Source organism: Pseudophryne corroboree, chromosome 6, assembly GCF_028390025.1.
Source record: "Pseudophryne corroboree isolate aPseCor3 chromosome 6, aPseCor3.hap2, whole genome shotgun sequence".
NCBI lineage: Eukaryota > Metazoa > Chordata > Amphibia > Anura > Myobatrachidae > Pseudophryne > Pseudophryne corroboree.
The window spans coordinates 815,712,008-815,724,366 of record NC_086449.1 but is presented as its reverse complement, the minus strand read 5'-3'; the positions used below and the strand labels follow the sequence as shown (position 1 = coordinate 815,724,366).

General features: G+C 50.2%; 1 protein-coding gene across 4 annotated transcripts in view; it reads left to right on the top strand.

Moving 5' to 3' along the window:
* Positions 1-12,359, top strand: part of ITPR2 (inositol 1,4,5-trisphosphate receptor type 2) — a 490,021-nt gene that overhangs the window by 165,488 nt on the left and 312,174 nt on the right. For all 4 annotated transcript variants that reach the window (XM_063929104.1, XM_063929105.1, XM_063929106.1 and 1 more), the window contains 3 exons: positions 633-884; positions 8,231-8,375; positions 9,369-9,519. In XM_063929104.1, the coding sequence (XP_063785174.1) occupies positions 633-884; positions 8,231-8,375; positions 9,369-9,519 (548 nt within the window). The remainder of the gene's footprint in view (positions 1-632; positions 885-8,230; positions 8,376-9,368; positions 9,520-12,359) is intronic.

Below are 12,359 nucleotides of genomic sequence, written 5' to 3'. Positions count from 1 at the left end.
CATGAGTGCGGTCACGGTAAGATTTTAGTCACAAAGTGAGTGACCGGATGTCAGCGTTTGGGGGAGGTAACGGGGAGTGGTCGGATGAAAGCGGGCGTGTCATGGCGGTTCGGATGGCATTTTCTGGGCGTGCATGTATTAGCAGCTGCCATCATACTTGCTATTGGAGAGGCCTGTGCGGGGGGACACAGCTCAACCTGCGCGTCTTCAGAGGCACTCAGGCTCTGCGTGGCGACCCGATGTATGGCAATACTACCGATGTTTCTGCAATCTCGCGGCGCCGTACGCAAATGATGCGATCGCCGTGTGCTGCCTTTTGCACAGGTTAGCTTCTGCCCAAATTAGCATATAATCGCAAATGCATACGGGAAATCATTGCAGCAGGAGTAAGATGAAGAGCGGCACCTGAATGACCCCCGCTATGCCCTGACGCTACAGAACTGGATGCCGGGACCTGTGATGCCATGTACAGGGCACACGTAATATAGTCAGTCAGACTGGGTACTTGCCAAAGATGTTCTCTGGTTTTATATGCTTTATATATATATATATTGTAAGAAGACAGAATATTTCTGACAAGCGCCAGTGCTGTACATTCACATCTGATTCTCCTTTCCGCCCCCCCCCCTAAGGTACCAGTTGAACCTCTTTGCGCAGATGTGCCTGGACCGACAGTATCTCGCCATCAACCAGATCTCCACGCAGTTGTCGGTGGACCTGATCCTGCGCTGTATGTCTGATGAGAGCCTCCCGTATGACCTGCGTGCCTCCTTCTGCCGCCTCATGCTGCACATACACGTGGATCGAGACCCCCAGGAATCCGTGGTACCTGTGAAGTATGCCAGATTGTGGACTGAGATTCCCACGCGGATCAGCATCCACGAGTGAGTCCTCTGCCCCTGCAAATAGGTAGTTTTAAAGCATGGCTCGGGGAAGGTGTACCTTGTTCATCAGATTATTGCGTAAGTCACAGCAGCACAGAGTATATCAGGAGATGAGTGATGTGTCAGTGAGGAGAAGGCTGCATGTGACAGGGGCAGTGACATGATATGAGGAAGGGAATGGAGGCAGCAGGAAGCCACAGACTGAGAGTTATATAGTGGAAGGAGCAGGGTCACCAGCAGCACAGAGTATATCAGGAGAGGAGTGATGTGTCAGTGAGGACAGGGCTGCATGTGACAGGGGTAGTGACATGATGTGAGGAGGGGAATGGAGGCAGCAGGAAGCCACAGACTGAGAGTTATATAGTGAGAGGAGCAGGGTCCCCAGCAGCACAGAGTATATCAGGAGATGAGTGATGTGTCAGTGAGGACAGGGCTGCATGTGACAGGGGCAGTGACATGATGTGAGGAGGGGAATGAAGGCAGCAGGAAGTCACAGACTGAGAGTTATATAGTGGGAGGAGCAGGGTCCCCAGCAGCACAGAGTATATCAGGAGATGAGTGATAGATGAGTGATGTGTCAGTGAGGACAGGGCTGCATGTGACAGGGGCAGTGACATGATATGAGGAGGGGAATGGAGGCAGCAGGAGGCCACAGACTGAGAGTTATATAGTGGGAGGAGCAGGGTCCCCAGCAGCACAGAGTATATCAGGAGATGAGTGATGTGTCAGTGAGGACAGGGCTGCATGTGACAGGGGCAGTGACACGATGTGAGGAGGGGAATCGAGGCAGCAGGAAGCCACAGACTGAGAGTTATATAGTAGGATGAGCAGGGTACCCCAGCAGCACAGAGTATATCAGGAGAGGAGAGGAGTGATGTGTCAGTGAGGACAGGGCTGCATGTGACAGGGGCAGTGACATGATGTGAGGGGAGGAATGGAGGCAGCAGGAAGCCACAGACTGAGAGTTATATAGTGGGAGGAGCAGGGTCCCCAGCAGCACAGAGTATATCAGGAGATGAGTGATGTGTCAGTGAGGACAGGGCTGCATGTGACAGGGGCAGTGACATGATATGAGGAGGAGAATGGAGGCAGCAGGAAGCCACAGACTGAGAGTTATATAGTGGGAGGAGCAGGGTCTCCAGCAGCACAGAGTATATCAGGAGATGAGTGATGTGTCAGTGAGGAGAGGGCTGCATGTGACAGGGGCAGTGACATGATATGAGGAGGAGAATGGAGGCAGCAGGAAGCCACAGACTGAGAGTTATATAGTGAAAGGAGCAGGGTCCCCAGCAGCACAGAGTATATCAGGAGATGAGTGATGTGTCAGTGAGGAGAGGGCTGCATGTGACAGGGGCAGTGACATGATATGAGGAGGGGAATGGAGGCAGCAGGAAGCCACAGACTGAGAGTTATATAGTGAAAGGAGCAGGGTCCCCAGCAGCACAGAGTATATCAGGAGATGAGTGATGTGTCAGTGAGGAGAGGGCTGCATGTGACGTGGGCAGTGACATGATATGAGGAGGGGAATGGAGGCAGCAGGAAGCCACAGACTGAGAGTTATATAGTGAAAGGAGCAGGGTCCCCAGCAGCACAGAGTATATCAGGAGATGAGTGATGTGTCAGTGAGGAGAGGGCTGCATGTGACGTGGGCAGTGACATGATATGAGGAGGGGAATGGAGGCAGCAGGAAGCCACAGACTGAGAGTTATATAGTGAAAGGAGCAGGGTACCCCGCATCACAGAGTAACTATATGAGTCTTCTGATTGTGGTATCAAACACAACTCTCTCTTAAACATCTAACACGTTTTTCTCTGACGTCCTAGTGGATGCTGGGGACTCCGTCAGGACCATGGGGAATAGCGGCTCCGCAGGAGACAGGGCACAAAATTTAAAAGTTTGACCACTAGGTGGTGTGTACTGGCTCCTCCCCCTATGACCCTCCTCCAAGCCCCAGTTAGGTTTTTGTGCCCGTCCGAACAGGGTGCAATCTAAGTGGCTCTCATAAAGAGCTGCTTAGAGTAAAAGTTTTGATAGTTTTATTATTTTCAGTGAGTCCTGCTGGCAACAGGCTCACTGCAACGAGGGACCTAGGGGAGAAGAAGTGAACTCACCTGCGTGCAGGATGGATTTGCTTCTTAGGCTACTGGACACTAGCTCCAGAGGGACGATCACAGGTACAGCCTGGATGGGTCACCGGAGCCGCGCCGCCGACCCCCTTGCAGATGCCGAAGTAAGAAGAGGTCCAGAAACCGGCGGCTGAAGGCTTTTCAGTCTTCATGATGTAGCGCACAGCACTGCAGCTGTGCGCCATTGCGCTCAGGCACACTTCACACCGGCGGTCACTGAGGGTGCAGGGCGCTGGGGGGGGCGCCCTGGGCAGCAATGTTAATACCTTTCTGGCTAAAAAGAATACATCACATATAGTCCATGAGGCTATATGGATGTATTTCACCCCTGCCAGGTCTCAGAAAAACCGGGAGAAGAGCCCGCCGGAATAGGGGGCGGGGCCTATCTCCTCAGCACACAGCGCCATTTTCCTACACAGCTCCGCTGCTAGGAAGGCTCCCAGGCTCTCCCCTGCACTGCACTACAGAAACAGGGTAAAAAACAGAGAGGGGGGGCATTTTTTGGCGATATTATATATATTTAAGCAGCTATAAGGAAACAACACTTATATAAGGTTGTTCCTATATAATTATAGCGCTTTGGTGTGTGCTGGCAAACTCTCCCTCTGTCTCCCCAAAGGGCTAGTGGGGTCCTGTCTTCTATCAGAGCATTCCCTGTGTGTCTGCTGTGTGTCGGTACGTGTGTGTCGACATGTATGAGGACGATGTTGGTGTGGAGGCGGAGCAATTGCCGGTAATGGTGATGTCACCCCCTAGGGAGTCGACACCGGAATGGATGGCTTTGTTTATGGAATTACGTGATAATGTCAGCACGCTGCAAAAGTCGGTTGACGACATGAGACGACCGGCAAACCAGTTAGTACCTGTACAGGCGTCTCAAACACCGTCAGGGGCTGTAAAACGCCCTTTGCCTCAGTCGGTCGACACAGACCCAGACACGGACACCGAATCTAGTGTCGACGGTGAAGAAACGAACGTATTTTCCAGTAGGGCCACACGTTATATGATCACGGCAATGAAGGAGGCTTTGCATATCTCTGATACTGCAAGTACCACAAAAAGGGGTATTATGTGGGGTCTGAAAAAACTACCTGTAGTTTTTCCTGAATCAGAGGAATTGAATGACGTGTGTGATGAAGCGTGGGTTACCCCTGATAAAAAACTGCTAATTTCAAAGAAGTTATTGGCGTTATACCCTTTCCCGCCAGAGGTTAGGGCGCGCTGGGAAACACCCCCTAGGGTGGACAAGGCGCTCACACGTTTATCCAAACAAGTGGCGTTACCGTCTCCTGATACGGCCGCCCTCAAGGATCCAGCTGATAGGAGGCTGGAAAATACTCTAAAAAGTATATACACACATACTGGTGTTATACTGCGACCAGCAATCGCCTCAGCCTGGATGTGCAGTGCTGGGGTGGCTTGGTCGGATTCCCTGACTGAAAATATTGATACCCTGGATAGGGACAGTATTTTATTGACTATAGAGCAATTAAAGGACGCATTCCTTTATATGCGAGATGCACAGAGGGATATCTGCACTCTGGCATCAAGAGTAAGTGCGATGTCCATATCTGCCAGAAGAAGTCTATGGACACGACAGTGGTCAGGCGATGCGGATTCCAAACGGCATATGGAAGTATTGCCGTATAAAGGGGAGGAATTATTTGGGGTCGGTCTATCGGATTTGGTAGCCACGGCAACAGCCGGGAAGTCCACCTTTTTACCTCAAGTCCCCTCCCAGCAGAAAAAGACGCAGTCTTTTCAGCCGCAGTCCTTTCGTTCCTATAAGAACAAGCGAGCAAAAGGACATTCATATTTGCCCCGAGGCAAAGGAAAGGGTAAGAGACTGCAGCAAGCAGCCCCTTCCCAGGAGCAGAAGCCCTCCCCGGCTTCTGCAAAGGCCTCAGCATGACGCTGGGACCTTACAAGCGGACTTAGGGGCGGTGGGGGGTCGCCTCAAGAATTTCAGCGCACAGTGGGCTCACTCGCAGGTGGACCCCTGGATCCTGCAGGTAGTATCTCAGGGTTACAGGTTGGAATTCGAGAAGTCTCCCCCTCGCCGGTTCCTAAAATCTGCTTTGCCAACGTCTCCCTCAGACAGGGCGACGGTATTGGAAGCCATTCACAAGCTGTATTCTCAGCAGGTGATAATCAAGGTACCCCTCCTACAACAGGGAAAGGGGTATTACTCCACGCTATTTGTGGTACCGAAGCCGGACGGCTCGGTAAGACCTATTCTAAATCTGAAATCTCTGAACCTGTACATACAAAAATTCAAGTTCAAGATGGAGTCACTCAGAGCAGTGATAGCGAATCTGGAAGAAGGGGATTTTATGGTGTCCTTGGACATCAAGGATGCTTACCTTCATGTCCCAATTTGCCCTTCACACCAAGGGTACCTCAGGTTCGTGGTACAAAACTGTCATTATCAGTTTCAGACGCTGCCGTTTGGATTGTCCACGGCACCCAGGGTCTTTACCAAGGTAATGGCCGAAATGATGATCCTTCTTCGAAGAGAAGGCGTATTAATTATCCCTTACTTGGACGATCTCCTGATAAGGGCAAGATCCAGAGAACAGCTGGAGGTCGGAGTAGCACTAACTCAAGTAGTGCTCCAACAGCACGGGTGGATTCTGAATTTTCCAAAATCCCAACTGATCCCGACGACACGTCTGCTGTTCCTAGGGATGATTCTGGACACTGTTCAGAAAAAGGTATTTCTTCCGGAGGAGAAAGCCAGGGAGTTATCCGAACTCGTCAGGAACCTCCTAAAACCAGGGACAGTGTCTGTGCATCAATGCACAAGAGTCCTGGGAAAAATGGTGGCTTCTTACGAAGCGATTCCATTCGGCAGATTCCATGCACGAATTTTTCAGTGGGATCTGCTAGACAAATGGTCCGGATCGCATCTGCAGATGCATCAGCGGATAAAATTGTCGACAAGGACAAGGGTCTCTCTGCTATGGTGGTTGCAGAGTGCTCATCTGTTAGAGGGCCGCAGATTCGGCATACAGAACTGGGTCCTAGTGACCACGGATGCCAGCCTGAGAGGCTGGGGAGCGGTCACACAAGGAAGAAACTTCCAGGGCGTGTGGTCAAGCCTGGAAACGTCTCTTCACATAAATATACTGGAACTAAGAGCAATCTACAATGCTCTAAGCCTGGCAAAACCTCTGCTTCAGGGTCAGCCGGTGTTGATCCAGTCGGACAACATCACGGCAGTCGCCCACGTAAACAGACAGGGCGGCACAAGAAGCAGGAGGGCAATGGCAGAAGCTGCAAGGATTCTTCGCTGGGCGGAAAATCATGTGATAGCACTGTCAGCAGTGTTCATCCCGGGAGTGGACAACTGGGAAGCAGACTTCCTCAGCAGACACGATCTTCACCCGGGAGAGTGGGGACTTCATCCAGAAGTCTTCCACATGATTGTAGTCCATTGGGAAAGACCAATGGTGGACATGATGGCGTCCCGCCTCAACAAAAAACTGGACAGGTATTGCGCCAGGTCAAGAGACCCTCAGGCAATAGCTGTGGACGCTCTGGTAACACCATGGGTGTACCAGTCAGTGTATGTGTTCCCTCCTCTGCCTCTCATACCCAAGGTACTGAGAATTATACGGCAAAGGGGAGTAAGAACGATACTAGTGGCTCCGGACTGGCCAAGAAGGACTTGGTACCCGGAACTTCAGGAGATGCTCACGGAAGATCCGTGGCCTCTACCTCTAAGAAGGGATCTGCTTCAGCAGGGACCGTGTCTATTCCAAGACTTACCGCGGCTGCGTTTGACGGCATGGCGGTTGAACGCCGGATCCTAAGGGAAAAAGGCATTCCGGAAGAGGTCATCCCTACCCTGGTCAAAGCCAGGAAGGAGGTGACTGCACAACATTATCACCGCATTTGGAGAAAATATGTTGCATGGTGTGAGGCCAGGAAGGCCCCGACAGAGGAATTTCAACTGGGTCGATTCCTACATTTCCTGCAAACAGGATTGTCTATGGGCCTCAAATTAGGGTCCATTAAGGTTCAAATTTCGGCCCAGTCGATTTTCTTCCAGAAAGAATTGGCTTCAGTTCCTGAAGTCCAGACTTTTGTAAAAGGAGTACTACATATACAGCCCCCGGTTGTGCCCCCAGTGGCACCGTGGGATCTCAATTTAGTTTTGGATTTTCTCAAATCCCATTGGTTTGAGCCACTCAAATCGGTAGATTTGAAATATCTTACATGGAAAGTAACCATGCTACTGGCCCTGGCTTCAGCCAGGAGAGTGTCGGAATTGGCGGCTTTATCGTATAAAAGCCCATATCTGATTTTCCATTCGGACAGGGCAGAATTGAGGACGCGTCCTCATTTTCTGCCTAAGGTGGTATCAGCGTTTCACCTGAACCAGCCTATTGTGGTGCCTGCGGCTACTAGCGATTTGGAGGATTCCAAGTTGCTGGACGTTGTCAGAGCATTGAAAATATATATTTCACTGTCAATGCCCACTCCACAAGGAAGGTGGGCTCATCTTGGGCGGCTGCCCGAGGGGTCTCGGCATTACAACTCTGCCGAGCAGCTACGTGGTCAGGGGAGAACACGTTTGTAAAACTCTACAAATTTGATACCCTGGCTAAGGAGGACCTGGAGTTCTCTCATTCGGTGCTGCAGAGTCATCCGCACTCTCCCGCCCGTTTGGGAGCTTTGGTATAATCCCCATGGTCCTGACGGAGTCCCCAGCATCCACTAGGACGTCAGAGAAAATAAGAATTTACTCACCGGTAATTCTATTTCTCGTAGTCCGTAGTGGATGCTGGGCGCCCATCCCAAGTGCGGATTGTCTGCAATACTTGTACTTAGTTATTGTTACAAAAAAATCGGGTTGTTTATTGTTGTGAGCCATCTTTTCAGAGGCTCCTACGTTATCATACTGTTAACTGGGTTCAGATCACAAGTTGTACGGTGTGATTGGTGTGGCTGGTATGAGTCTTACCCGGGATTCAAAATCCTTCCTTATTGTGTACGCTCGTCCGGGCACAGTATCCTAACTGAGGCTTGGAGGAGGGTCATAGGGGGAGGAGCCAGTACACACCACCTAGTGGTCAAACTTTAAAATTTTGTGCCCCGTCTCCTGCGGAGCCGCTATTCCCCATGGTCCTGACGGAGTCCCCAGCATCCACTACGGACTACGAGAAATAGAATTACCGGTGAGTAAATTCTTATTTTCTCCATTGTGTTCCCAGCTATGACTCCTTTACAGACTCGTCCAGAGATGAGATGAAGAGAAAGTTTGCTCTCACCATGGAATTTGTAGAAGAATATCTGAAAGAAGTTGTGAATCAGCCATTTCCGTTTGGTGACAAGGAGAAGAATAAACTAACATATGAGGTACTGGCCTCTAGACATGTGACTTACCTCCTTCCTGGTACCTCACCATAACCATCTCCTGTTATTGGCTGATGATGTCTGATCACTGCTGGTCTGTAACATACGCTGGGCTCCCATATTTCAGGGCTGGAGACCCCAGTGGGTATGGAGAGTGATGAAGCAGAAGATTTAGGTGTATGAAGTAAATTGGGCAGGTCACTCATTCATTTTCTCTGGTGCAGTGTGGATCTCTCTGGTGCAGTGCAGTGTGGATCTCTCTGGTGCAGTGCAGTGTGGATCTCTGGTGCAGTGCAGTGTGGATCTCTGGTGCAGTACAGTGTGGATCTCTGGTGCAGTGCAGTGTGTAACTCTGGTGCAGTACAGTGTGGATCTCTCTGGTGCAGTGCAGTGTGGATCTCTCTGGTGCAGTGCAGTGTGGATCTCTCTGGTGCAGTGCAGTGTGGATCTCTGGTGCAGTACAGTGTGGATCTCTGGTGCAGTACAGTGTGGATCTCTGGTGCAGTGCAGTGTGGATCTCTGGTGCAGTGTGGATCTCTCTGGTGCAGTACAGTGTGGATCTCTCTAGTGCAGTACAGTGTGGATCTCTCTGGTGCAGTGCAGTGTGGATCTCTGGTGCAGTGTGGATCTCTGATGCAGTGCAGTGTGGATCTCTGGTGCAGTGCAGTGTGGATCTCTGGTGCAGTGCAGTGTGGATCTCTGGTGCAGTGCAGTGTGGATCTCTCTGGTGCTGTGCAGTGTGGATCTCTCTGGTGCAGTACAGTATAGATCTCTCTGGTGCAGTGCAGTGTGGATCTCTGGTGCAGTGCAGTGTGGATCTCTCTGGTGCAGTGTGGATCTCTGGTGCAGTGCAGTGCAGTGTGGATCTCTCTGGTGCAGTGCAGTGTGGATCTCTCTGTTGCAGTGCAGTGTGGATCTCTCTGGTGCAGTGCAGTGTGGATCTCTGGTGCAGTGCCGTGTGGATCACAGGTTGATGCTCCCTGTTCTTCTTTTCAGGTTGTCCACCTGGCTCGGAACCTCATATACTTTGGATTCTACAGTTTCAGCGAGCTGCTTCGGCTGACCCGGACGCTGCTGGCCATTCTTGACATTGTCCAGAGCCCTATGTCTTCATACCTGGAGAGGATGAGCAAGTTCCAGGACGGAGGTAAGAAATGAACAGTAATGTTGCGTCTTATAAATTTATCTCTGATTTTAACGTTTCCAGTGTCGTCCTTTTCATCTGTAGATCCTATGGGGAAAATGCAAAAGCCTGCAAGGTGCAAGCAGTGCCGATGATCGCAGGCCGTTGCATGTACCCGTCTCCTGACTTTGTGTTTCTTTAGGGCTATCGTAGTGAAATTCCTTCCGTCATTAAGGAGTTTACCCATCCGTCACAGGGCGAGGGGTTGTGTCCGGCAGATGCTCCCTGGCTTCCAAGACTCTCTCCCATTCTTAGTCCCTTTTCTGACCATGGATTGGGGTCAGTTCCTGCGCGTCATGGGCCTCATTCAGAGACGTATGCAATGCCAGTGTTGGATGCAGTGTCGCAATCGTATTGCGTTGGAGGTTGCAGTGAAGATTTATTCTTAAAGCGGTTTGCAATCAGGTAGCGTTTGCGGGCGGTAACGGGGGAGTGGCCATTTAGACGCGACTCCGGCATCTTATTACCGACGCCCATGCTGCGAGAATGTATTATTACTTAGAAGGTCGATGGTCATCCGATGATTGCGCCTTCGTACATGAGCAGCAGATCTGAGACTCCACCAGTGGCGTCTTCATACAAATCCTGGCGGCAGCGACATTTGCGTATTGGCACAGCCGCGGTGTGATGAATCGCGGCTGCAACGGCATTTGCGTCTGCCTCTGGAACATGCCTTTTATCTTGGGCTCCCGTGACGGGTCTGTGTCTTTGTTCTGTTTGGTTCTATTACTCGGAAATGACCTCGTCGTCACTCAGTTTTGGGCCTTGGGAGATATCAGATGGCTGCTGAGCTCTTGGAACACGATGATTGTCCTTTGAAGTACTTCCATTCATCCGGGTTCCTGCACCACAAGACTTACCCAGAGCCAGGTGGCACCGATATCACTGTCGGTTGCGTACATCTCTGATTGTTATTGTTCTGCTGGTACTATGCGTGTGCCGCTCTCACACTGGGTCATGTGTGTCAAAGCTTGGAGAAGGATAAAGTGAACGGACATAAAGCACCAACCAGTCAGCTCCCAACTGCCATGTTACAGGCTGTGTTTCAAAAATGACAGTTAGGAGCTGATTGGTTGGTGCTTTAACTCTCCCTACTTTTTCAGTAAAGCCGGCAGTTGGCGTCTTTTGATATATTGGTAGCAGTTCGCCGGGTGTGTATGACAGATATGTCTGTGAACGACGTCATTCGCAGACATAACGTGTTGGCCCTGCAGCACAGCCGACGTACAATATATCTGTGAATATGTCAGCGCATCTGGCTGTGTGTACGGGTGACCCGCTGCGGGGACCGACGTCACAGCTGGGCAAGCAAATTCAGATGCCCACCCAGCTGGATGTCGCATTAAGTGGCAGATCGGTAAGTTTACGCGGAGTATTCAATTACAGTCAGAAGTTCCGACAGGGCGGAAAGACAGCACTTTCCGACACTTCAATATTCAATTAAAGTGACGTTTTTCCGCCCTGACGGAACTTCCAACAAGACGAAAAACACATGGATGAGCAGAATCCACGTGTTTTCCACCCTGCCACGGTCGAAAACGGGTCGTTTTCAACCATTCATTTTCACCCATAAGAGAGGGCGGAAATGAATGGTCGGAATTTGAGGGGAAGTGGGCGGAAACGGGCCGCTGTTGAATAGTGAAGTGTCGGATCCTCTCCGTCGGAGAGGATCCGACTTTAATTGAATATACCCCTATATGCTTACCAAAATCTGCCGCTCTGTCGACGCAGCGTCAAGTCGGCTGTGTTCCCAGCTAGAATGCGGACAGCGTACGTAATCCCAGCTGCATAATTCTGACGCGCCAACAACGCTGTCCAAATAATTTTAACTGTGTTGGCTCTTTAGCGTTAACATGATTGTACAGCAACGTGTTTAAAGCTATACAGCCGACAGGGTTAAAATGCTTAAATTGGCCTCAGTACCGGGTGTTATTTAGAAAAAAGCGGTGCCGAACATGACTTCATACGGAGTATAGCCCAGACACCCAACCTGTATTTGAAAATATACATCAGTATTTTTTTAATTCATGCGCGCAGTGTGGCTTTGTACCCTTCGGCCTGTAAACGCCAGTTGGGCGATATACTGTGAGCAGGTTATGCAGCAGTTAAATGACATCTATATAATTCCATAGGTGTTAAACGACCTATCTCCGCTTATCAGCACTTTGTGAGCCGGAAAAGTAGCTGTCGGATTTAATTTCGCCGCAGCGTCTTCAAAACCTGTCCTTCCTCGTCTGACATGACGGTCCGGGGAGACCGCAGTGTCCGTCGCCTGTTAAAATATTCAGCTGAACACTATTGAGTCATATCGCACTGGGCCATCAATCCTGTTAACGTTTGCAGCCTTAATTTCACCATTTTTTGCCTTCTTTTATTTATTTTTTCCCTCCCCTCCCTCGTCTGTAAGTCTGAAGTGGGTATAAATGGCATATGTTCCCCTTTTGTGCGCTTGAGCTCTTATCATATCTTTTAAACCTGCGAGGTAGAATGTGTCACTCATACAGCTGCCAGGTTAATGAGCTGCTACAATAGTCAGTGGCTTCGGGCCATCCATTGTCTCGCCAGTCATTAGCTTCCCTGTATCAAGTGCTCCGAGTTCATTGTGGATATGAAAAGGCAGAATGGATTGTCCTAGACAGCTCGCCGCGGAACTTACATGTTTTAATAGTTTTTCCAGGCTCTTAATTAGCAGAAGTTTAAGCTGTCGGTTTGTATTGTATATAATACCTGGCTTCTTGTAAAGAGCCGAAGAATAAAGTTTCTTAAAGAACCACCAAAACTCAAATACAGGAACACTTAATAGG